General features: G+C 38.3%; 1 protein-coding gene across 23 annotated transcripts in view; it reads right to left on the bottom strand.

Moving 5' to 3' along the window:
* TTN (titin) overlaps positions 1 to 26992 on the bottom strand; it is a 359167-nt gene that overhangs the window by 130506 nt on the left and 201669 nt on the right. For 12 of the 23 annotated variants that reach the window (XM_061608325.1, XM_061608329.1, XM_061608327.1 and 9 more), the window contains 22 exons: positions 26865 to 26948; positions 25509 to 25592; positions 19269 to 19331; positions 18667 to 18741; positions 17877 to 17960; positions 16566 to 16637; positions 16394 to 16462; positions 14746 to 14817; positions 13317 to 13388; positions 10702 to 12084; positions 10217 to 10300; positions 9834 to 9917; positions 9328 to 9411; positions 8985 to 9068; positions 6768 to 6851; positions 6219 to 6317; positions 4358 to 4435; positions 3578 to 3676; positions 3032 to 3118; positions 2616 to 2663; positions 1949 to 2029; positions 530 to 583 (listed from right to left, as the gene is read on the bottom strand). In XM_061608325.1, coding sequence (XP_061464309.1) covers positions 530 to 583; positions 1949 to 2029; positions 2616 to 2663; positions 3032 to 3118; positions 3578 to 3676; positions 4358 to 4435; positions 6219 to 6317; positions 6768 to 6851; positions 8985 to 9068; positions 9328 to 9411; positions 9834 to 9917; positions 10217 to 10300; positions 10702 to 12084; positions 13317 to 13388; positions 14746 to 14817; positions 16394 to 16462; positions 16566 to 16637; positions 17877 to 17960; positions 18667 to 18741; positions 19269 to 19331; positions 25509 to 25592; positions 26865 to 26948 — 3024 coding nt within the window. Of the gene's footprint in view, positions 1 to 529; positions 584 to 1948; positions 2030 to 2615; positions 2664 to 3031; positions 3119 to 3577; positions 3677 to 4357; positions 4436 to 6218; positions 6318 to 6767; positions 6852 to 8984; positions 9069 to 9327; positions 9412 to 9833; positions 9918 to 10216; positions 10301 to 10701; positions 12085 to 13310; positions 13389 to 14745; positions 14818 to 16393; positions 16463 to 16565; positions 16638 to 17876; positions 17961 to 18666; positions 18742 to 19268; positions 19332 to 25508; positions 25593 to 26864; positions 26949 to 26992 lie in introns of all 23 variants that reach the window. The other 11 variants (XM_061608334.1, XM_061608340.1, XM_061608341.1 and 8 more) reach the window with 7 other exon arrangements.

The following is a 26992-nucleotide window of genomic DNA, read 5'->3' as shown; positions in this document are numbered from 1 at the left end:
GACCCCTGCTGTACAGTGGAAAACGCCGTAAAGCGGAACCCCATTGACTTTAATGGGCCGCGTCATGCGAAAATGACGAGAAAACAGCACAAAACGTCGCAAAAGGGGGAAAAAACCCTTTAAAATGGAAAACGAAAGCTGCCGTATCAGCGGAACGCCTTAAAGCAGAACTCTGTAAAGCGGGGCCCTACTGTATGGATTTTTAAAAAATAGATGCCATGTGTTCCTGTTAACTGAGGCACACTAAAGGATACTGTGCTTGTTTGTTTTTAGTACCCATTGTAAGTACTGCTTGCACTTTTTGAAAATGGCTATATAAAAATATGTATTTGTCAGAAGAGAAACGATTAATTATAAAAATCATCGTATTAACTTTATTCAGAGCATTCAGAAAGTCAAATGACTGGCAAATTTATTTAGGGTGGTCAGGTGTTTGGTAGTTCATAGCATAAATACTGGGACTGTTGATAATAGTTATTAGATGTTTAAATATGCCAGGAGTGGGTTTCAATTTTATCACCTCTCTTACCTTTAATAGGAAGTTTAGGCTTGCCAGGTTCCTCCTTGGGTGTAGTTTTGGGCTCTGACATAAAACAGCAACAGTAGTATTAGTTATGAAGTCAAGTATAAAGTCTGTGTGTGTATGTGTGTGTATGCATGTGTGTGTGCGCGCGCATGCATGTGTGTGTAGTGTTTCTATTTGCTTAAAATGCCGTTCCCACTATCAGTGGGGGCACCTTTGCCTCCACCCCCCTTTTAGTTCAAGGAAGGCATTAGGTGGTATAGTCCAGGGTAGGGAGAAGGTCACGTGTGACCTATAAGCCATTGGGGGAGGGGTGGAGAGCAAGGCTTTCTAAGCATGCTCCCCTCCCAGATCTCCCTCTTCGTTTGCTTGCGGCACCCGCCCTTCCGCCATTTCAGTATGAGTTGAGGCTAGTAGCCGTTTAAGGGCTGAGTAGGAATTTTGGGGGAGGAGGCATGCTTAGCCTCCCCTTTGGTTTGGTGACTCCATGCTGCGGGGCTTAATTCAGTTGGCTTCTTGAGTGGCGGGGCTGCTGCCGGTTAGCATGGAGTTTGGGCAGGTGAGGAGGTTGGAGGTTAGTATGAGATATACTGAGGCAGTTAGGGGATTAGGGGAACCCTTTGGGGAACACCCAGGGTTTAGGCCTGGGGGGTGCCTCTGGGAGCCTATCTTGCACATTCTGGTGAATGCTGGTACGGCAGGGCCTGGATGCGCAGGGTGGGTGAACACCCAGGGCTAGCCTAGCAAGGAGGAATAGATTTATCCACATCCTTGGCTGGGGGCCCACAGCCTATGGCTGTTGACATGCCCAGGGGTCTAGGGGGATGTTTATTTATTTATTTAAAATATTTCTATCCCGCCCTTCTACCCTATAAGAGGGCACCCAGGACAGCTTACAAAAAGAAAATCAAACATATACATAATAAAATTGCAAACAGTAAAATCACAAAAACATTGAAATAAATTTAAAATACATAAAATACAATTAAAATACATAAAATACAATATATATATGTATATATGTGTGTGTGTATATATATATATATATATATATATATACACACACACACACACACACACACACATATATACTAAAGGGACTACAAAGGTAAAATTCTCCCCCCAGAGATAGTTTTAGCCTCATCTTCCCGAACAGGTTTTATTCTGTTAATTTGGTTGATTTGGTCTGCAGGTTCTCCAAAAATTTTATTGTTATATTTTAATAAATATAACATTTTCCCAAGTTTTGTGTCTCTTGTCTTTCTTGGTGGTGTGGGGCCAACGTTTCTTTTTTAGTTAGCTGTGTACTGTAAATATTCTTGTTAGTAAGAACATTTTAACTTTCTGATTATTTTTGCATGATTACACAAAGGTTTGTAGAACAGTAATGCAAATAAATGAATAATACTGAACTAATATTCATACCTGCTTTCTTCCCAACCACTGGAGTTGTCAAAGGAGCTTCTTCAGGTGTTGGTTCTTCAGGGGGCTTAGGAGATTCAAGGGCTGCGGAAAGAAATAATATATATTTTTATTTGTTGACTGCTAAAACTGGTTATGGAAGTTGTAATCCACAGCAAATATGGTAGGCGGCAAACCCTCTGAAGTTCAGTGAGACTTACTTCTGAGCAACAGTGCTTAATATTACATTCTAAATGATGTTTTAAATCTATTTAGGCTGCAATTTAAAACATATTTACCTGGGAGTAAATCCCACTGAAATCAGTGGGATTACATAAGGGGTCATGCATAGGATTGCACTGAAAGTATCACTTTGAATCATATGATAATTAGACTTTTACTGCCCTTAGTTTGTCATAGAAACAGAAAGTGGTATTAGTTGGAATGAATAGTTAACTAGCAAATGTTTTAACAATATAAAACAAATCAATGCAACGTTATAGAATTCCTGAATGAGATTGTTAAAATGCAAGCTGGCAGCTGATAAAATAAGAAGAGTTGCACCATAAGGGCACAGGATAGAGTTTACATACAGTACACTCATGTACTGGAGTTACATTGACGTTATACTAACATCACAGTTAAGTAGACTGAAGAAAAATTGTCTAATGAATAGTTAAAAATCTCTTACCTGTAGCAGGCTTTGGTTCAGGAACTGCAGCTGGTTTAGGTTCTGGAACTTTAAATACAAAAATAACAAGTCAGTATTGAGACAGAATACTGCAAAACCAAGGAGTGTGAAAAGAGTTGAAGAGACAGACATCACATCAGTTAACAGGATACAGGAATTATAATTTTAAAGACATTAATAAACTACACCAAGGGAACAGTCCTGGTTTGAACCATACAAAGCCAAATAAGATGCCACTAATGAAGAGGAAATGGCTAGCTACTGAATGAAGAATTAGAAAGTATCTAGAAGAGCACCAAGATGATAGCATTTATGGCTGGCTGATATTAAAGATTAGTTCAGCGGGCAGACTAATATTCAAAATCAAATTCAGTTTTAGCTGCATCAGCAAAGATAAGACCATCATATGTTTGTACCTTTTGCAGGTTCAGGCACAGGTTTTTCTTTTTCCTCCCTTTTCTTGAAAGCTGGGATTTCAGTTTTCTTCTTTTGAATCTCTGGCACTTTAAAAAATAGTTGTTTTATGTTGAAGCTTAATTAAAATATTTTGGCATGAAACATACATGTAGTGTGATTTTTTTTAAAAAAAAGATATGTTTAAAGTTTTCCAGAAGTGTAGTAAAGATGATACATCTTTTCAGCACAAGATAATGAGAAAGACAGAATAAAACAAGCCTTTATAGAATATGTCAGATATAGTCTTCTACAAGGCTTTTCTCACACAAACTGAAGATTCAAAACAAAGAGGGGGGAGGAGAGAGGGAAACATTAGAGATTGCATCCCAACATTTTTGAATATTCCAAATATTTGGATATGTTTTTAGCTTCCATGCTATAGATGTAATGAATTATTCAATATTCAGATTGTGTAGTGTTTAGATTCAGAAAGTATTTATGGATATAAGAATCTAAGCAGAATCTCTTACTGCTTAATATTATAGCAATCTGTTTTTCACTTGTACCTTCAGGCTTCTTAATTGTTTCTAAAGGCTTGAGTTGAACTTTAGGTTCTTTCTCTGGTTTTGCTTCTTTCACCTCAGGTTTCTTCACTATCCTTTCGACTTTAAAAAAGAAAAAATAATTTCAATAACAGCTTGATGAAGTGATGAGGAATATTATTAATAAGAATCTATTATTTGAAATGGATGGGCAAAGATAAGAAATATAAATTATGCACTTATATGTCCATATAAATGATATGTGTAAATAAGTAGACTGGATTTTATAGTCATGATGACAATAATTCTCACACTGCATTTGGAGAACAATTATCTCTTTCTCAAGGTCTGATCACCATTTAAAATGTACATGATTTGATTATTTGCAATCAGTTTCCATTAAGAAGTCCTTTTTGAATCAGGGATGCAATTAAAGCATTGATTACTATATATCCAAGGGCAAACTCAGCATCAGGTTCTTTTATGTTGTGAACAATACAGAGATGTCAGAGCTTCCAGATTTCTGGGAGGTTCAATGTCATCAGTGGTTTCTAGCAGATCTCTCTACTTAAAATCAGCAGACCTAAAACAAGGTTTTCTTTGAACCAGCAGAGGAGATATCTGCTTGATGCAATTGTCTATAGGTCTGAAGAGAGGTCGTATGCAGTAGGTGGATGCAGGAAGATACTGAAGTGGTTACCTGGCTGTAGTCTGATCTCACAATGTGGCTAGGATAGCAGCCATTTTAGAATATTATAGTAGTGGATTCCTATGGCTTTTAAAAAAATAATATGGCCAAGTTACCTTTTTTCAAAACAACTTCTTCTCTAACTGGAGGAGGAGCAGGCTTCGGAAGCTGTTTCCGTGGTTTCAGTCCAGGTGCTTAAAATGATATTAATTTCAGAATAAGCCCACCAGTAATCATAGCCATCATAGTATTTGATGTACAATGAGCATCAAAGACTGACAGTCAAAGACAGTCAAAGATAATTATAAATGTTGCTTCTGAAAAATCTCTTATACCTTTCAATTTCATTTGAAACATCACAAAACATGGTAAAATCAGCTACTTTGTTTTAGTTTGGGGTCCTATCTTTAACATACTTTTTCAGAAGGAGATTTTTTTTAAAAAAAAAATCAACAACCATTTTTGTAGTTTTACTTCAGTATATTAATATTGAATTACTTCAATACATTGATATTCTTCATCACGGCCTTGCTGTCATGATTAACAATCCACAAAATAGTCTGTAATGCAAGTATGAAAACAAAGTGAGATGAGTTAAACACAAAACAACCATAGTCACTCACACATGGAATGAAAAATGTACTATATTGTGAAAAATACTAAAAACTACAATAGTGCTCTTTAAGACAAGAACAAGACACATGGGCCTGTGCATGAATCACTACATAATGGCTACACAGGCTGGAGAAGAGCCTTCTTGGGATACATGCACCCTGATGACCTTACATTGCTTTTTAATTATTTGTTCTCACTGGATGTACATGTTTAGCAGGGATAACACCCACTTCTGTTGAAACCTTACTAGATTTTATAGGCCCAATGTTTCTTCTTGCTTTATAAGCTACAAAGACACTATAATTGAGTTTTCCCATATAAATTTCCCAAAGGGAAAATATTAATAGTAAGTGGGGGAAGGGGAAATCTTACTTCAGTAGGAGGCTCTATTTCCCTCTGTTTCCTAGACTCTAAAGGTACATACAGTGTATTTGTATTTATAGCTCACTAGAAAACAACAAACAGCTATCTGCAGAAGAAGAATGTGAATATGCTGTTTAATAAGTAGAAGTCATATTTATAGTACGCTAGACCTCAAGTTTGTCTGGGAAATGTGGAAAATTTTAATTTATAAAATAGGTTCAAATGTTTCTTAGGTGCCACATTTTCAAGACTGAACTATATTTGATCTTTTCATGATGCAGTAGGTGATAAGAATATTGCAAAATGTGAGATGTCAAGTATTTTTCTCCAGAATCTTAAAAAATGCAAATTCAAGCTACATTTATTTATTTTGTTAATTCACTATTGATTTTCATTAGGAAATAATAAATCATTCACCCCTGTCTACAGAGTTCCATTTTCTCTATCCATAAGACTGGATGCTACTTATTACATACATGCTTGACACATGCTCCTTCAAATAACTGGATACAATCCAGAGAAATATAAAACCAGTTTCATATGCTCAGTGGGGCTTTGGACTTGTGAATCTTAGTGAGTAAACAAATATGCCATATGTTGAATGACTTCTGAAACTTGGGGCATGACATCACGGTTTGCTCTACCATTTTTAAAAACCTTAGAGCACAGGTAACATTAACTCTCTGGATTGCAGATCTTAAATATAATTTTAGAGGAATATAAAAATGAAAACTGTCAGTGAGTAGGAACATTAGACCAAAAGCCATTCAGACAACATTCAGTTAGACTAACATTAATATATTAACAGCGCAATCCTATACCTGCCTACTGAGAAGTAAGTTCCATTGACTTTAGTAGGGTTTACTCCCAGGTAAGGGGGAATAGGATGGCAGCCTAAAGATCACACTTTCAGAGAACATTATTATATGTCAAAATGCATTAGTTATATAACTGGGGCTCAGTAAAGTTGTTAAATACAGTTGGGATTGCTGCTGATACCTTTAAGCTGAACCTTTTCCTCCTTAATTTCCTCTTTTTGTACACGGGATTTGGGTTTTTCAGGTATCTTCTTTTCTGGTTCTGGTTCTGGTTCTGGTTCTTTAAATGATATTGTGGTAGATTCAGTGCAAATGTAATTATACTATATAAACCTCAGATGAAAATAGCTAATGTATCAATGAAAATAAACTGCTTTTATAGCCTACATTATTAGTAAAACTTCCAGTAATGCAAGTGCAAAATAAATGAAAACATTTATCAAATTAAAATATATAATGTTCCAAAGGTAAGAAATATCCTCAAAAAGACATTAATAAAAATCCAAGTCAGTCGGAAGGGCCTTATAAATCAGGGTTTTCATGGTCATAATTTTTGTGAATCACCAATATAGTTATGGCTACACAATATAACACAGAAAATGTATACACACAAGTAGGGAAAAAACATACTGGAACGTACACAAACTCTCAACAAACACACATAATTCTTACATCGCAAGATGGAGATGTTACAAAAGAAAGTATATTTTATTCTAACTTTGGCATATACCTTCTGTTGGAATTATCTCTTCTTTTTCTGGAATAGGAGCAGGTACTGGCTCTTCAGGTTCAATTTCCTCTGTAACTTCTGGCTCTTTAAAGAATACCGATAACAAGGATAAGATTGCCATTTACAAGACCAGATGGCAAGAAGAATTGGAGACATATTTCACAAAACAGCTAGGACATTACATCAACATACTCATTCACAAACACCAATGCCTTGGATGCAGCAAGTGTTGCAAAACCCCTGAACACCAATTTCCAGAGCTTGGAAAAGTTACTTTTTTGAACTACAGCTCCCATCAGCCTAATCCAGTGGCCATGTTGCCTAGGGCTGATGGGAGTTGTAGTTTAAAAAAGTAACTTTTCCAAGCTCTGCATTTCTTATTTGTTTCTTGCCATACAGATTTTGTTTCCATATGGCTGGATAAATTCTAGTAAGAGCATATTCTTTAGGACACATGAGAGGAGCATCCTAGGGATGGAAAGATGTATCAGTTTTGGTTCTCTCAGTCTCTTGCTTTTCCAATCTTAAATTCAGTTCTCCACATTTCTGCAGAAATTTGTTTTTTTTTTAAAAAAAACTCATGAAAATTCTCCAGCATTTTAGTATGTTTCTCCAATAAATTACATTTTTGTAGGCAGTTTTGACTAATGTACACATTTTTGCTAACCGTTTCTCATCATATGATGCATTTCTGCATGTTATTGTGACATATATTCATTTTGATGCACACTTCCCCCAAATTTATGCATTTTTGTAAACATTCTTTGGTTGGAGACCTGCATTGCAAAATTTGAGTACGTACGAATGGCTGTGTTTCAGTTCTCATATTGTTTTAGAAAATGTCAATTTGATAGATTTAGCCTGAAATGCGAACTGAATTGAAATTCTCATCTATTCCTACTACTGCCTTAAATACCATACTCCCCACAGGTTCTAGTCAAGTCTTTCCACCTTACATTCTAGTTTCCATGACAAAAGACAAAGTTAGCAAGAGTGGCAATTCTGCTTCTAGCAGTCACCATCCCCCCCCCCACATAAATACGACTCTAGAGTGAAGGCATGGTCTCTTGTCCTCTCCCTGATTGCTTCATGGTGCCACCACATGATGGAAAGAATTTGCTCCACCTTCTGGAAAGAATGTTTGGTTGAGGCCTCATTCTGTTTATAGTCCAGACGCAGGCTTCCCACCTCAGTGAGAAAGAATAAACCTTTAGGGAAGCTTGGTGACAGAGCATCTGCCTTGCATGCAGATGGTCCCAGGTTCAATCCCTGGCATCTCCAGGTAGGGCTGGGAGATACTCCCTGCCTGAAAGCTTTGGAGAGACACTGCCAGTGAGTGTAGACAGTACTGAACTAGATGGGCCAGTGGTCTGACTCAGCATAAGGGCAGCTTCCTACATCCCTAACTTTAACAGAAGGGTCTTAGATCAGTGGTAGAGCACTTGCTTTGCATGCAGAAGGTCCCAGGTTCAATCCCTGGCAGCTCCAAATAGGGCTAGGAGAGAATCCTGTCTGAAATCCTGGAGAGCAGCTGCCAGTCAGTGCAGACAATACTGAGCCAGATGGACCAATGGTCTGACTCAGTATTAAGGCAGCTTCCTACGTTCCTATCCTCCTAATGCCACAGTGTAGTTTCTGTATATGTGCAGGGCCTGGGATTCCATGCTTGTGGGGCAGGAAATGCATCTGCCATCTAGGAACCTTCTGCAGCTTATTTGACTATATGAATACCTATACATCTTGCCCTCAGTGGGACTTAAAAGAGCTTTGTCTGGATTACGCTCATACTTTTTTAAAAAAAAGATTGTTGCAGGCATATTCACAGTGACTTGCGATTTACATGCGTGAGGATTTTTTCCCCCTTCAAAAACATTTTGGCAGGTTTGATAGCCTGATCATTCATTTTTGTATAAAGCAAATATTAAATGAAGTTGAGTTCCATGAAAATGTTCACGATACTAAACTTGAGTCTTTACATTGTTACAATTGTTTGCATCCATTAAAAGCTGTGGCTTGAAACCTGTAATTAGGTAGACAGGCTGTTCATTTTCAACAGATGGATTTCACACCACAAGGACACTGTACCTTGTCCCTCTCTGTCATACATTCTGTCTCATACATTCACATACTGTATATGATCACATAAAACATCAGACCAAACAGAATGGGCGCAGCAGTCTGGATAAGGACGACCTTGTCATTAGCAGGGATATGTACCTTTAGCTGGTAGAAGTTCTGGCTCTTCAGGCACAGCAAGGGGAACCTCTTCTTCTGGCACAGCTTCTTTAGGGACTTCAGGCACTTCAAGAAATTTTAGCTAGTTTTACTTTCATGGATATTTATCAGTGGAGTAAAACACGCAAAACATTAAAAGTAGAAACAGAGATGACAAAGTTGTTGATATGACCTTTTGTATTTGGACATCGACACTCCCTTCTGCATCCCCACGCAAGTTATGCTCAGCCTACCATTTACATATATTTGTACAATTTACAAATCCAACAATAGAATAAAACACAAAAGGCAAGATAATGATTTTCTAAATGAATGACAAAAGTACCTTTGGTGGGTGGAGCTTCTGGCTTTTTAGGTGCAACAGCAGGTATTTTCTTTTCTGGAACAACTTTCTTGGGCACTTCAGGTACTTGAAAGATAATATTTGATTTTACTTTGAGAATTATCCCAGTAAAAGATACCAAATATGAAGAAGAGGAAGGAATCATTAAAGACATACCAAAAACAAGACTAATACTATACATATACCACTATACCTTTAAAGCACATTTGAACCATATTCTTTCCCTCAAAGAATTCTGGGCACTGCAGTTTGTTAAGGTTTGCTGGGAATTGTAACCCTGTGAGGGGTAAACTACAGTGACCAGAATTCTTTGAGGGAAAGAATGTGGTTCAAATGTGCTTTAATGCTATAGTGTGTACACAACCTATACATAAGCACATGTATACACTCACATGCTATTTACACACAGTAGTACAATTTACAAATCCAACAACAGAATCAAATGCAAAAAGCAAGATAATGATTTCCTCAATGAATGACAGAAGTACCTTTGGTGGGCGGAGCTTCTCGTTTTTTAAGTGCAACAGCAGGTATTTTCTTTTCTGGAACAACTTCCTTGGGCTCTTCAGGCACTTTAAAGATAATATTTGTTTTTACTTTGAGAATTATCCAAGTAAAAGATACCAAATATCAAGAAGAGAAAGGAATAATTAAAAATAAATCAAAAACATAACTAATGCTACAAGCATATACCTAAACACATATATACACGCACGCACGCACACTTTAGATTATAAAATGACCTCTCAGGATTCCAGTCAAGCTAAAACGATAGAATAGACAAGAGACAGAAAAGACAATAGAAAAGAGTATTTTAAGAAGATCAAAGAAATTATCTTCTTTAGGTGCGTACATCAGTATGGACATGTACCTTTAGCTGCAGGTGGTTTGATTTTTTTAGGCACTGGAGCTGGGACTTTCTTTTCTGGGACAGCTTTCTTGGGTACCTCAGGCACTTTAAAGATATTAGTTGGTTTATTAAAAGACAGAAGAAAACCCATAAACCCACAGACACACCAGACATTACCTCATCCAGCTTCAAATGAATAATTCTTCCTGAACCTGTTTCCATTCATACATTTAAGTTTTTTATTCACTAGTAGGTTGTTTAATAATGGACATTTCATATCCTTGGGGGCATAAGCAAATTATTGTGCAGAATCAGAAAGAACTCTCTCTCTCACACACACACATAACCCTCATACATGCACACATACATACACACAGCACACAAAACATCTTTATCTACAAGAATAATTTTTGAATTGCTCAATGTAAAGATGGCAAAACAATGTTTGTCAAAATTCTGCTTTATAGAAGACACACACTTTGTATGGAACACATTATACCATGTACCTTTTGCTGGCAGATGTTCTGGTTTTTTAGGCACTGCAGTAGGTTCTTCAGGAGCAGCAGTGACTTCTGGTTCTTCAGGTTCAGGTTCAGGTCCTTCAAGAGAAATAATGGCCTCTGATTCCTCAGCAAAGTATTGTTCGGGCTCTGTTACCTCAAAAACTGAAGCACTCTCAGGCTCTTCAAGTGCAGCAATGGCCTCTATTCCTTGGTGAATGAAAATTTCTTTTTGTTCTTTGTATCCAATAAAAGTCTGTATCTCTCGTTCCTCTTTGCGTTCCAAGGTATCTTTAGCTGGTGGATGTTCTGGTTTTTTAAGCACAACCTCTGGCTTCTTAGGCTCTGGTTCTGGTTTTTTAGGGACAGGAGCAAGTTTTGGCTTTTTAGGCACTGCAACAGGTTCTGGTTTCTTGGGTGGAGGTTCAGGCTCAGGTTTCTTAGATACAGCAACAGGCTTTGTTTTTTTCGGCACAATAGCAGGTTTAGGTTCTTCAGGAACAGGAATGACTTCTGGTTCCTCAGGTTCAGGTTCTGGTTCAGGTTCGGGTTCAGGTTCAGGTTCAGGTGCTTGAAGGGAAACAATGGCCTCTGATTCCTCAGCAAAGTATTGTTCGGGCTCTGTTACCTCAAAAACTGAAGCACTCTCAGGCTCTTCAAGTGCAGCAATGGCCTCTATTCCTTGGTGAACGGAAATTTCTTTTTGTTCTTTGTATCCAATAAAAGTCTGTATCTCTCGTTCCTCTTTGCGTTCCAAGGTATCTTTAGCTGGTGGATGTTCTGGTTTTTTAAGCACAACCTTTGGCTTCTTAGGCTCTGGTTCTGTTTTTTTAGGGACAGGAGCAAGTTTTGGCTTTTTAGGCACTGCAACAGGTTCTGGTTTCTTGGGTGGAGGTTCAGGCTCAGGTTTCTTAGATACAGCAACAGGCTTTTTTGGCACAATAGCAGGTGTAGGTTCCTCAGGAATGGCAACAGCTTCAGGCGCTTCAAGTGAAACAATAGTCTCTGATTCCTCAATACGGTATTGTTCAGGCTCTGTTATCTCAATAGCCAAAGCATGTTCAGGCTCTTCAAGTGCAGCTATGGCCTCTACATCTTGATATACAGAAACTTGTTTTAGCTCTCTGTGCCCAATTATTGTTTGCACTTTCTCTTTAGTGGGTGGGCGTTCTGGTTTTTTAAACACAGCTTCTGGTTTTTTGGGCACAGGTGTGGGTTCTGGTTTTTTACGAACAATGGCAGGTTTAGGTTCTTCTGTAACAACAATGACTTCTGTTTCTTCATGCACAATGACTTCTTTTTCTTCAAAATAACTAATATGCTCTGATTCTTCGAGCACAGCAACTGGTTCTGGTTTTTCAGGCACAGGAGCATGTTCTGGCTCTTTAGGTAAAACAAGAGTTACTTTTTAAACTGGCACAGGTTTCTGAAGTACTTTAGGTGCTTAAAAGAGATTAGTTTTACTTTTAAGAATGGGTAAAGACATTTAACTAATATGAAGTTGGAAAAGAATAAGAATAAGAATGAAACATAATGGACAAGTATAACAAAATCAGCAATTGTATGTTTTCATACTAAGACACACAGAGAAGAATCCTCATGAAGTTAAACACACCTAAGCATTCTCTCTCACTGGTCTGAGCCAACAGTATTGTTTACAAATGAAATTTTAAGCAATGGGGCACAGACAGGACATGAGTCTTTCGGACATTTGTTTTATAAGCAAGTTAAAACCATTTTCTTTATAATTGCATTAATGCTGAAAGACAAGCCTCTAGCCTCTGCACGGGGCACTAATTGTGGGGTGGAGCACACCCCAGGCAGCGACAGGAGGGAGGAATTAGAATCCTCCCATCTATGACCCGGCTCTTGCAAAATCACCCACAATCCTAGGCAGTCTCGTGAGAGCAGCCAAGGGGTGGAGCCAGACCCAGGCCTTTAAAGGCCCCAGTCTCCTGAGAGCCAGTGGTGGAAATGACATTGGGCAGGATCAATCATAAGGGGGACTCCCATAAGGAGTCCAGTGGGGGTACATGATGGCCATGCCCCTAGCTCAGAAGGGGCGCCGTCTCATCCAGTTCACAACCCCTCCCGTTGGTCAGCAGGACCACAGGTGCCTTGGGTTCACACCCCACTTGGGTCTAAAGTGGGCCAACTCCCAGGGGTAGTTCCCAACTGCTTGTTGGTTGATTCAGCATTCCTCCAGCATGGGCTGCCGGAATGAAGTGGATCCTTGCCCTACTTTCTCTTCTATGACAGTCTTCTTGGGCACTTCAGGAACTTTAAAGATATTAGTTAATGCTTACTATTGCATTTTGAAAGTGCAATGAAACATAAGATAGGAAAATATCATAGCTTAAGTAATGAGATGTAAGGAGGAGGGGGGCATGCATGCTTCCATCTACAAAATTTTGTACCAACAAGCTACCGACAGCTACAATTTACTTGTGCCACCAGTTGAACTCCAAGGATCAAGCTGCTATACACATATAGCACACCATAGTCAAAAGAATGCATGGCAAAGTCTCATAAGCATAGCCAAAAGATGATCAGTGATCAAGAGAATAAGAAAAAGATTGCTTTCTCTTCAAGATTCTATCCAAGATAACACCTACCTTTAGGTGTTGGTGGTTCTTTCTTTGGGGGTATAGGAACTTTCTCTTCAGGCACAGCTTCCTTGGGCACCTCTGGCACTTTAAAGATATTTGTTTGTTTTACTATTATTAATTCCAAAGAAACGCGTAAGATTATCACATCAACAAACACTGAGACATAAAACATGAAGATATAAAACATTATCTACTACATATCACTAAATATTTATCTCGGACTCTCTCTTTTCTCTTTCATTAAAACAATCACTATTGCAAACCATGCAAACAAAAACAGGGATATCAAACTAGGTAATTCCATTTGCAGTCCCACTGTGGCAATGCAGTATTACATTTCCTCTCTTCACAAACAGTAAATCTTTCCAAAGAAGAAATAGGCAAAAAGACTGGAGTGGTTTTTGCCTTTATATTGTAATCAATAATTTACTAATTATCACCATGAACTGTATTTTTAGTGTCACATTGAATATAATCCTTGATATATCTTTTCTTCCATGAAGTCATGTATTCTTAAGTGTTCATCTCATTTCTATCTAATCCTTCAAGCCCAATGATACAATCAGTTTGATGGTAAGATGTAAGTACATATTAATAGGATGTTAACATTCACTTCCAATGACTTTAATGGATAATGGAGAGGTTTATGCCTTTGACAATATTTTTGCTACCTTACTGGAAGATTACACTACATCTCTTCTTTTGCCTGTTAATATTTTATGCATTAATTTACTCCTAACATGCACTGCATAGGCTTTCCACAAATTATACTGTAAAAAAAACTTATATGAGAACTTCACAATTTGTGCAATTCACCAAGCTGAATGCAGACTACTAGTCATTTATGGCAGCCCTCCAGGAACTCATAAACCTTCTGCTTTTGCTTTCTACTTTTGGGCTGCATATAAAAAAGGGGGTGTGGAGGTAGCATTGGGCTGACCATAGTAAATGGCTAGTAGACTGTGTTCAGTTTGGTGTGTCACAAGTTGAGCAAGCCCATGTTAGTTATATCGTGTTCTATCAATGTGACCAAGGAAGACTACAAAAAAGTCTCTGCTATTTTATATACATCTGGATCACATGTCACTTTGGGCATAATCCAGCTAAAGTACTCTTCCGCTATAACCAATGGGACATGCACAAACGATGCATATTTACTCAGAAGTAAGTTCCGTGATGTTCAGTGGGCTTTCTCTCAGATGTGTGTGTAGGATTATAGACTATAGAAAGTGTTTAGCTTCATCTGGATCATGCCTAATGAATATGATGGTGCCACATCTCAATGACAAGTAATGAATAAAATTACTGAAGTCAGGTTTATGGGAACAAGACAAAAGCACAAATTTTGCTCCAATTAAAATCCACGGGAGTTTTACCACTGATTCTATATAAGCAGCACTGTACCCAAACATTTTGAATTTAATTCTGCATTAACAATTACCTTTAACAGGGGGAGGTTCTGGTTTCTTTGTTATTTTTTCTTCTAGGACAATTTTTTTTGGCACTTCAGGCACTTAAAAGATATCAATTGGTTTTGAATGTGTGATTATCAAGGTTTTGAAAACAATAAACAAAACATGAAAACAGTGGCAATGATGATCATATTCAATTATAATTTTCTCCTGTTCTCCATGGGTGACAAAAGACCTTTTATTTCATACCCTGTCTTTTTGTTATTTTTGTTACTGAAATGTCCTTTCCCTTCCCTGTAAAGTTCTGCAGATCTCTAAAGTTCTGCAATTTAATTGCCATCCCATTTCTTAGTCCTTCAGCTAAATTATCACAGATAATTTAATTCACATTAGTAGGGAATGGAGATGATTCCCTGATGCATACTAATTTGAATTTTGCTTAAGCATATGAACTATAGGTTTTATTTTTCAATAAGTCTGAGCTGCCACACTGTATGATTATGCAAATCAGGTGACAGCATCTCATCGAATTCCAAAGAGATAAGGTCTATGCAAGACAACTAATTTTTTTTAATAATCAGTGCATCAGAAGAAGGCTAGGACTGCGGAGGGCAGCTACTGGAGAACTAGAAAGGATCCTCAAATGCAAAGATGTATCACTGAACACCAAAGTTAGGATCTTTCAGACAATGGTATTCCTGATCTCTATGTATGGATGTGAAAGTTGGACAGTGAAAAAAGTGGATAAGAGTAGAATCAACTCATTTGAAATGTGGTGTTAGAGGAGAGTTTTGCGGATACCATGGACTACAAAAAAGACAAATAATTGGGTGTTAGAACAAATTAAACTAGAACTATCACTAGAAGCTAAAATGATGAAACTGAAGTTATCATACTTTGGACATATACTGAGAAGACATGATTCACTAGAAAAGACAATAATGCCAGAAAAAACAAAAGGAAGTAGAAAAAGGGGAAGACCAAACAAGAGATGAATTGACTCCATAAAGGAAGTCACAGACTTGAATTTACAAGATCTGGTGGTTTATAATAGATGCTATTGGAGATTGCCGATTCATAGGGTCACCATCAGTCAAAATTGACTTGAAGGCACATAACACACACACATACACATAGATAGATTGTGTGAATGGCAGCAGAACTAGTCCTGGACCTCTATGCATTGATTGTAATTTGCACACAGAGCCTACTCACAGACAAGCCAAATCTCTTCAGGTTGTGTGGAGATAGCCTGCTTATGTACAGCTTGTATACATATTAGATTTGTATATGCAATATAATCCACTTATGGAGGTCAGAGATGGTGCTTAGCATTGTCATTCCACTCCCAAGTGCCACACTTTAATTATATGCCATCTGCATAGGACCATAGTTGACAGACTGATGAATAGCTTAGGAGCAATTCATACCACAGGGTTGATGAAACTAAACAGGTATGGACCTGGTCAGCAACCTGGATGGGAGATTACTCCCCGGGAGCCTCAAGTAAGCATAAATTAATAAAGATATTGTTTTATAAAACAAGATGAAAGCTTTCTGAATATCTCAAGAAGACATGTTGCACAACATACAAGAAAACAAGCAAGACAAAATAACAGCATGGTTATCAAATAAGAAAGGATGCTTCTATGTGATCACAATAATGCTGACATGTACCCTTAGCTGGTGGAGCCTCTGGTTCAGGTGGCTTCTTTTCTGGAACGACTTTCTTGGGAACTTCTGGCACTTTAAAACACATTGTCAGATTGAATTAGGAGTGAGAAATTTGGAAGACCTAAACATGCAAAACAACATTATCATCAATATTTCTCAATATACTGAGATATACCTTTGGGTGCTGGAGGTTCAGGCTTTTTCACGGGTACTTTTTCTTCTGGGATTTTCTTTGGCACCTCAGGAACTTCAAAGATAGTAAATTGTTTTAAATCTTGGGCTTCAAAGATGTATGCCAGTTATTAAAAAGATAAAGCAAATTGGGGAAGGAAAACCAAAATATATGTGAAGCATAAAAGACTGTCTCTTTCTAATACACGTGTGGAATATATATATACACACACACTCTACATGGCATCATTTCCACTATGAGTAATCATCTCAAAGAGAAAAGAGGCTACTAAATACTTGTCTTCATAAATATCCAGTTATGTGAAAATAATATTAAAACAAATCTGAAGTTCTTTATGGTGTTTTCATTTAAAATATGTATCTTTAGCCGGATGAGGCTCTGGCTTTTTAGGCTCAGGAACCTGTACCTTCTCTTCAGAGACCACTTCCTTGGGAATCTCAGGTACTTTAAGGAAAATAATTTCATTTAAGAATGTGAATTTCAAAGATATGAATGAAATATTAAGAACGCATGAAACTTATAAAACATAGAACTTCAAAAATAGGGACAAAACTGGACAGAACCAATGTAACACAATGAAGGTGCACAGAGATAAAGCTTTTCCCCTTTCTATATAGATTACTCAATAAAAAGACACAGAAATTGATATCTTCCTGTCCCTCCCTTTGAGAAAGGTATGTTAAATATTAGGAGCAACACACACCTTTAACGGGTGGAGCTTCTGGTTTCTTAGAACAACTTTCTTTGGCACCTCAGGCACTTGAAATATTAATATTATTTTACTACATATAGTTTATGAAACAGATATAGAACAGTTGCAAAACTGCCCCCACAAAAAAATCCAACATGAAATACTGCCACAGGACAACAGTTTAAATTTGTGGCTCCAACATATTGTTCTTATTGTACCGATGGCCACCAACTTGGATGGCTTTAAAAGGGCTTTAGACAAATTCTTGGAAGATAAGGCTATCAGTGGCTACTAGTCATGGTGGCTATTGTCCAGTGTTGGAGGTGGTGTGCTTCAGAATACCCGTAGTTGGGAAATCACAAGTGGGAGACAGCAGCTGTGTCCATTTTAAGCTTGTGGGCTTTCCACTGGCATCTGGCTGGCTGGTTGCTGTGGATTGGATGCTGGAGCAGATGGGCCTTTGGGCTGATCCAGCAGGGCTCTTCTCATGTTTGCCCAAAGATATTTAGGTATTGCAGACATACAGTATATTAACACCAACAGAGTTTGCTTTTAAAATGTGTGATACTGCTTGTCATTCTTTCTTTAAAAATGAGACATACCTTTAGCAGGTGGAGGTTCTGGCTTCTTTGGCACAGCAACTGGGACTTTTTCTTCTGCGACAGGTTTCTTTGGTACCTTAGGCACTGAAAAATATTAGCTTATGTTAACGCTATGTATCCCAAAGGTTTGCAAATATTAGCATATGTTAACACTGTCAGACATAGCAGCAGATGGACATAAGAGGAACGCCTCTCCCACTATGAACCTACCCGGTCACTTCGCTCAGCATCTAAGGCCCTCCTCCGGGTACCAACCCATCGGGAAGCCCAGAGGACAGTTACTAGATCTAGGGCCTTTTCTGTAGTGGCCCCCGAACTGTGGAACAGCCTCCCTGAGGAAGTATGCCTGGCGCCTACGCTGCTGTCTTTCCGGCGCCAGGTTAAGACCTGGCTATGCTCCCAGGCATTTTAAGCGTTTAATGTTATAATTTAAAATTTTCTACTTTCTTTTGTTGCTGCTTGTGTTCATTGTTTGTAGGCTGATTTTATTGTGATATTTTGTATTTTACCTTTTTTGTACACCGCCCAGAGAGCTACTCGCTATGGGCGGTTTATAAATGAAACAAATAAATAAATAAATAAATAACCCAGCATAGATTATGTCTAGCTTTAATAATATATATATGTTGCATATATGAGTAATAAGTACTATTGCTGCTGCCATTATTATTTTGTGTAAAAAATCATAATGATAAGGAACTATGAAAGCAAAGAAGTGTAGTTAGTCAAATTGCAATAAGGGAATGACCAGGGGTGCATCTTCTTTGTTGAATATATGAACTGCATGTACCTTTAGCTGGTGGCATCTCTGGTTTTTTAGGCACAACTTTCTCTTCTGGAACAGGCTTCTTTGGTACCTCAGGCACTATTAAAGGAAGGGTATTGATGTTGCTTACTCTTTGACACAAAATGACACACACACCTTCTAAGACACAAATTCAAAAGGATCCCAAAGCTAGCACCTGAGAGAGTCTACTGAAGATGAAGAACATTTGGTCTTCAGATACAAAATCATAATGCTCAGAGATGATAATTTATAATATAAAAATTCATAATATACATTTAAAAGAATTATATGTACACTGACTTGTTTCACATGAGCCAGTACGCCAAACTATGACGTACTGGGATAGTGTGAATGTGCAGGCTTCTGGAGAGGACCTTGCAGCTGCTTTGCTCTTCTCCAGTCCTTGTTTACTACTGTGCCACACTGAGTTAAGTCAAGGTTTGGCTTATTGTGGCATCTGGTCCCAGACTTGTGGTTAAGCTCTCTGCTCGCTAACCACAAGCTGTAGCCAATGTTTGGTCTTATCATGCTGGGTGAACTGGGCCAATGCTTATTCAAGTGGCCCACCCCTAACCCACAGCTGCTTTATCTTTAATGAGATGTACCTTTAGCTGGACGTGCTTCTGGCACCTTTTCTTCTGGGACAACTTTCTTGGGTTCCTCAGGCACTTGAAAAGAAACAGCATTATTTTCTGTTATGTTTTGAATTATTAAAATGTAGGTAAAAGTGTCAAGAATCAAGAGGCACCTTGACAGGAATATCAGGAAGATTAATGGCAATCTTAAATGGCTGCAGTTCAGTGTACCCTTAAGTCCCACTGGAATCAATGGGGTTTAAGTATTTGTAACTCTTTGAATTGTAACCAATACCTATTCAAATGTTTCCAATTAAGAAATGAAGTCATTTTTTAGAAGAAGACAAAAAGAATTATCCAGGGGGAAGGGTGACCCTACAATGTATTTTTTTTTTTTTTGCCAGAATGAATGGTCACCAAGACTGAGGTGTACCTTTAGCGGGTGGTGGCTCTGGTTTTTTAGGCACTGCAACAGATACTTTTTCTTCTGGCACAGCCTTCTTGGACACCTCGGGAACTTTAAAGATATTAGTACATTTTACTTTGAAGGATGTCATATAGTTTATAACACAGGGTGAAGAAGTGAAAAAGAGGCATTTCCAAGCAGACAGAACACGACACACAACCATGAAATGACATTGATAACGTGGCATTAAAACCTCACAAGTGGGTGTTTAAGAAGGTAGCTCCCCTTTACATTGCACAGACCTTTCTTGCAACATCTATAGTTACAGTATGAATGAGTACCATAGTGTCAATTGTCACTGAATACTAGCTGTCCAAGAGACAAATCTTTCAAGTGACTGTAGAGAAGACACTGGGATAAGAATTTCCAACTCCAATTCATTCATGCTAGACCCTTCATTTATATAAGCACTTATGTTTTATTGGTTGGTGGAAATGGTTGGACTCCACTGAACCTATGAAAGATTTAAAAATGTCTGCTGTTATATCTATTTTGTGGAACTATCCCCATTGCTGTCCCATACCTGCTAGTGGTTTAGGTATTTATTATTAATAATAATAGCCTTTCCCCTTTCATTCTAGTATCTAATCTTGTGTTTTATAATGTGCTATGTCATGTTTATTGATAAAGGGAAGGATGCACATGCATCTAGATATGAATAAAGCCATACATAATATTAATATTTCTGCAATAATCAGCATGGGGACTTGTTAGGACATGACATGTTGATTATCAGGAAACAAAAACAGTTAATTTGTTTTCTTAGTTCACAACCCAGCAAAGCTTCTGTTTTTTGTTTTGCTTTGGCCTATGAGCACTTTTCTTGAACAGGTTTCTTGGATACTTTAATAAAGATATTAGACTGTGTTAATTGTATGAACTGAAGAAGATGTTATAAAGATAAATAACAGCAAGACAACAAAGACTGGACACTAAACCTTGACATTATTTTAACATATTCACATTTACATAGCACAAGACAAGGAGCCTGTACAAAATATACAAAATAACATTAAACAAAAGGGACATTTCTTCCTCTTAAAACAAGACAAACATTTCTTAAGGCAAGAGTGTGTTTTCTTTTTGGAGATGACATCTACCTTTTAATGGCAGAGGCTCTGTTGTTTCAGGTACAGCATAAGGTTCTCTTTCTTTAGGTTTAGTAACAATCACCTTCTCTTCTGGCACTTGAGCCTCTGCTGTTTCAAGTGCTACAACAGGCTCTGGTTTTCCGGATTTAGCTATCTTTTCTTCTTCTATTTCAGGCTTGACTTTTTCAAGTAGCACAACAGCTTCTGGTTTTGGGGGTTTGGCAACAGCTATCTTCTTTTTTGGCACTTGAGGCTTTACTGTTTTAGGCACTGTAATAGGCTCTGGTTTTTCTGGTTTCACAATGGCTGCCTTCTTTTCTGGCACGTGAGGTTTTGCTGCCTCAAGAACTGGTTCCTCAAGTTCAGCAATATCTATCTCCTCTACTTCCATTTCAGGCTCCACTGTTTGAGGCATGACAATGAGTTCTGGTTTTCTGGGTTTGGCAACAGCCATCTTGTCTTTCCGCACTTGAGGCTCTGCTGTTTTAGGCACCCTGTCAGGCTCTGTTTTCTTAGGTTTAGCAATGTCTACTTTCTTTTCTTCTACTTCAGGCTTGACTGTTTCTAACTCCACAACAGGTTCTGGTGTTCTGGGTTTGGTGATGGCTACCTTCTCTTGTGGCACTTGAGGCTCTACTATTTTAGACACTATAATAGGCTGTGTTTTTTTACGTTTAGCTCTGGCTGCCTTCTTTTTTGGAACATGGGGTTCTACTGTCTCAAGAACTACTGTCTCAAGTACTGGTTCTTCAAACTCAGCAACATCTATCTCCTCTTCTTCCACTTTAGGCTCTGCTGTTTCAGGCATGACAATGAGTTCTGGTTTTCTGGGTTTGGCAACAGCTATCTTCTGTTTTGGCTCTACTGTTTTAGGCACCATAACAGGCTCTGTTTTTTTAGATTTAGCAACAGCTACCTTCTTGTCTGGCACATGAGGTTCTACTGTCTCATGAACCACAGCAGGCTTTGGCTTCTCAGGTTCTGTATCCTCTTTTTCCACTTCAGGCTCCACAGTGGGTTCTGCCTTTCTAGGTTTGGCAACAGCTTTCTTCTGTTTTGGCACCTGAGGCTCCACTGGCTTTGATACAGCAATAGAATCTGGTTTGGTGGGTTTAGAAAGAACTCTCTTCTTTGCAGGCACTTGTGCCTGTGATATCTTAGATACGTCAGTAAGTTCTGCTTTTTTGTGTATAGAAACAGACTCTGTTTTTTCAAGTTTTGCAATTGTTATCTTCTCTTCCGCCACTCCTTTTCTGGACACCTCAGACACTTTAAATAAAATTAATTATTTGTAAGAATTCATAAACCACAAAATGCAAACAGCAGCAAGAATGAAATAAAGAAAAACTGTCACTTTTGTTATTTTGTTGTTTTATGTGGTCCTTGAAGAGAGACTGTACCTTTGGGAGGTGGAACCTCTTGTTTCCTAGGAATGGCAGCTGGAAATCTTTCTTCTGTTTCTTCTAGTAATGTTTCCTCATATGTTTCTGTCACTTAAAGATATTAGTTTTCTTTGAGACATACAAAATCAAACTTGTAAAATTGTAAGACAAAACGACATAACCAAAGACTATGAACAACAAACAGAGCCCAGCACGTTTGCCATAATCACATATAAAATGGGCAGCAGGGTGTTCGTTGTTAAGAGCAAGAGGGGCAGAAGAGCGAGAGGTTCTGCATGATGCCCTCTCTGCAATCCTTAAGTCCTTAAAGAGTGGTGATACCTAAATACCTTTTTACCAGAGATGGGTTCTGATACTAGAAGTGAACCCAGATGGGAGAAAAGTGCCTAAGGTGATGGACTACAAGGAGGTAAGATGGAGAAGGGTTCACATCTCCACACTCATGTGCCCTGTTTGCTCTTTCAACAAATCTCCACTCCCTGCATTACAGATGATTTGGCTCACTCAGGTGTAAACAAAGAAGTCTTCTACCATCACATCTGATTTGAGCCTCCATGGATGACCAACCTGTCTTTCAGATAGACAAAAGATAAGGCCACTTCTTTTCAAACATAATAAGGGCTGGCACTGATAACAGGATCTTTTCATAAGATAAGATCCACTATGAACTGAGTTTTAGTCACACTTTTATGTTTAATCTCACTCTTGTTAAAGTGTTGTCTCATTGAAATCAGCTGGGCTAATTTAATTAAAATCTAAATGCTCCACCTTAAGTGGTTTCTGATTTGTAGTTATTCCATCCTTCTGTTAAGTTTTTAAAAAATCCTGATTGCCACCAATCATTCCGTGGATCTTATGCTATTTTCTACCAGAGTTTTCCTTTTTCTCTCCTTTAATTTTCTTATGAGAATTATTTTTACTAGACTACATCTTGGACACACAAAAGACAGCCTAAATTTCTAGACATTTAAACAATTTTTCATTTGTGTCCTATTGGTGTCTTTTAAAATGTATTTACTTAATGTCTGGCCCATTATTAATGCAAACGGAACATGAATAGTCCACCAGATGATCATATAGGCCTTTAGTAGTCATGACAACCTGGGCTTGGGGTCTGTAACATGGAACATTGACAAGTTAGAAGATTTTAAAAAACCATTCAAATTAAAGTTCTATATACCTTCAATGCTAGTAGCTTCTTTCCTAGATACCGGAACTGATACTTGTTCCTCTGAGATGATTTTCTTTGGTATCACAGGCACTTTAAAGATATTAGTTTGTTGCACCAAGTTAAAAAATGTAAAACACAAAGAAACAGACAAACTAAAGAAACTGGTTTTGACGTTAGCATACAACATTCAGAAATTTATAATAATAAGCTGCAATGGCGGCTTGTTTACATGCCTTGAAATTTGTTCTTTAAAGATATTAGTCCTTTTTTTAGAAACATAGGTATTTTAAAATAAAATGTTAACGCAAACCACAGACAAAACAAAGGACAAAGACAACACACACATATTTCAAAAGATCTGATAAAAATTCTACACATTGTTTCTTCCACACTAGAATTACAGTGACAAAACTTGTCCTTATGGCCTATCACTCCTTTTGCATTCATTTCTGGTTTGGAAGAGTTGGAATGCTAGATTAAGAACAACATTCTAAGGCTGCAATCCTAATCACACTTACTAGGGAGTAAGCCCCATTGAACATATTGGGACTTGCTTCAAAGTAAATATGCATAAGACTGTGCTGTACTTGCTTTCTCCCTTAAAATAGCACTATTTTTTTTAAAAAAAATTCAAGTCACTGTATTATGATATATTGGGAAACATTCCTATCCACAGGTGGTGTCTCTGGTGATTTTACACACACACAGATTCTCTAAACTGATGTTCTAAATTTTATCTCATTTGATCATTACCCAAAATTATATGGAATTATTTGTAATTAATTTGGCAATTAATTAGTCTACCTCACACAAAGCATTGTATTCTAAAAGAGATTAGAGGGTGGGAAAAATAAGACAAAGAGATGTCTGACTTCATTGTCTTTGTAGCTAGAGCTGTGTTACCTTTAATGAGTGCTGCTGCTTCTTCAGGTGCAGGAGTAGGTTTCTTCTTTTCTGGAACAGCTCTCTTTGCCGTTGGAGGAACTTTAAAGATATTAGGGTTTTTTTGAGTATGTAGACAAATGTAAAACGTGTAGGACAAAAATGAAATGGGATACACCAACAAAGAATACAAGGGTAGTTCAACAGAAGATGATTGATTTTGGAAATTTGCAGAAGAGGTGATGTATGTACCTTTAGGCGGTGGAGCTTTCAGTTTTATGGGAACACCAACAGGAGCCATTTCTTCTGGAGCAACTTCCTCTTCCAGCTCAAGAACTTTAAAGATATTAGTATATTTGAGACATTTCAAAAGGACATCCAAAAGACAGGTTAGAAAGACAGCACACAGTGAAGATGAACAGATCAAGAGCACAAATGAAGTTAAAGTAACAATCTTGGAACTAAAGAAGCACCATTCATTCATGATTTGCACACTAATGCCTGTGTTGTTTCCCTTGGCTTTCAAAAATGAAATGGCTAACTGCATCAACAATGATTTTGGTACAGCAGCTCAATTCTTATCCTCTTCCTGACACAGTTCCCACCTTGCTGACAGACCTGGAGGTCAAAATCCCCTCCCCTAGTGTGGCCATGCATGCTGTGTCATGCTGAGGTGGTGCAGGGTAGGTATTTAAGCCCTGCTCCGTCCCCTCTCGGCCTCTTTCCAATTGGTTAAGAGTTCTGTCCCGCACTTTATCTCTGCAGATCATTTTGCATAATCAGTCACTTAACTAGCTTTATCTAAATAAATGCTGCCCTTGTTTAACCCACACTTCTCGTCTCACCTCTTCATTTCCCAGCTGTGGCTGCAATGACAACTAGCTCTGCTCTGCTTACCAACAACCCAGGCTCTGTATCTATCTCTGGCCAAGCACATTTGTGCTAGCCTTTGCAAGCCAAATGCTTGATAGGATACTTTGCAAAGGAGCTTGTGCACTGAAGCTAGAACCCCACTAGTGGACCATAAAACCTGCTGCTTCAGTGCAGTACATTTTCATTTTCTTAAGCCAAAACACGTGGACAAATATTTAAAATGGGACATTTAGATTAAACAAAACAAAACTTGATAAGGTGTTTGCTATCATAAATTCTACAAATCAGACACGTTTTACTATTTTCAGTTTTAATTAAATGATGAAACTGAGTGATCAGCTTCTCAAACTAACATTTTGTAAATTAAATAAAATTCTGATGTACCTTCAACTGGAAGAGTTTCCTTTTCTCTGGGGATAATATAAGTAATCTTTTCTTCCAATAATATTCTCTCATGAATTGCAGGAGCTTTAAAGATATTAGTTTTCTCTTAGGTTTTGTGTTTTTTTAGTTAGAACATCTTTAAACAAAAAGTCAACAACAATTTGGTATTATTCTTTAGAGGCATAATGACATTTTAAGGGATCCTTCCCAAGAAAGAAAGGGCTAGCTTTGTTTAAATTCAATAAAGTGGCATTGGGCACAGTACATGTCCTATTTGCGCTGTGCTGGGGAAGGTGGATGTGGCGGGCTACCAGCTGAGCTAGCAGGCTCCCAGCACTGCCAGACTCCACTAGCAGAAGCTGCCCATTTGGCTGAGCCAGGGTGGTGCCAGGACCCTGCCAATGATGGCCAGCCCGGCAGATGGAGAGCTGGTGGAAGCTGGTGGTAGCCGTGAAAAAAGGGACATCCTCGGGGAATGGTGGGGAGGAGCTAGGAGGGGGGACTTACACAACATCCAGGTCCCCCTTGATGCACTCCCCCAGGTCCCAATCCCCACAAGAATTCTGCTGGCTAGCACAGTAAAAATATTCCCATGGCGGCCTACAGGGATCTCTTACTCTTTGTGGGAGCTGGCTCTTCCCTGCCGCCTCCCGTGTGCAGCTCCCAATGGAGTGGACGCTCAGCCAGGCAGGTGGTTCCCAAACAGGGAGTGGATGCCACAGAGCTTTCTGCAAGCTCCTCCTCCACCGGCCCTCCCTCCCACTGGCTCCCTGTCATTTGGATTGCACTGATAGCCAATAAAATATCTCTTCTAACACTATCTAAACCTTTTTTTATTTATATAATGTAAATGCCATCAGTTAATTTAGGACATCTTCCAATGTCACCTGATGTAGGTGTTAGTGTTTATATAGCACTGGACAAGTCAAAAGAGGTTTGTAAATATTATCTCCAGATTTTTACAGCTTCATGGGATGTGTGGTGTGCTTGTGCTAGAACATTAAAGTGCCTTACGGTAGTAATCCAATAACACTGATTGTGAATGATTTTTGAAAGCGTTAAAGTAGAGTACAATGAAGATATGCTTTTTGTTCTTCCCTATTCAAAACCATCTACCTTTTACTATGGGAGGTTCTACTCCATAGGTAGGGATGGATATTTTTTCTTCAAGGACAGCTCTCTTGGGAGTGGCAGGCACTTTAAAGAGAGAGCATGTATTCAGACTTATTTGGAGAAAAATACATTTCTAAAACAATGTGCACATTGACTAAAGTTCTCTTCTGGGGTGTTAGTGTTAATACCAAAGATGAGAGGACGAGGCTCTTAAAATTCTTTCCCTCTTGATATTGATTCTACCTTTAGGCGGTGAAGGCTCCTTTCTTTTTGGAACAGGCTTAGGCGCTTTATCTTCAGGGACAGCTTTCTTAGGTACTTCAGGCACTTTAAAGATACAGTACTTTATTTAGTTATGAATCTTAGAAAAA

The sequence above is a fragment of the Rhineura floridana genome, chromosome 2 (assembly GCF_030035675.1).
Source record: "Rhineura floridana isolate rRhiFlo1 chromosome 2, rRhiFlo1.hap2, whole genome shotgun sequence".
NCBI lineage: Eukaryota > Metazoa > Chordata > Lepidosauria > Squamata > Rhineuridae > Rhineura > Rhineura floridana.
Note: the sequence above shows the minus strand (reverse complement) of the source record. Positions and strands in the feature narration are given on the sequence as shown.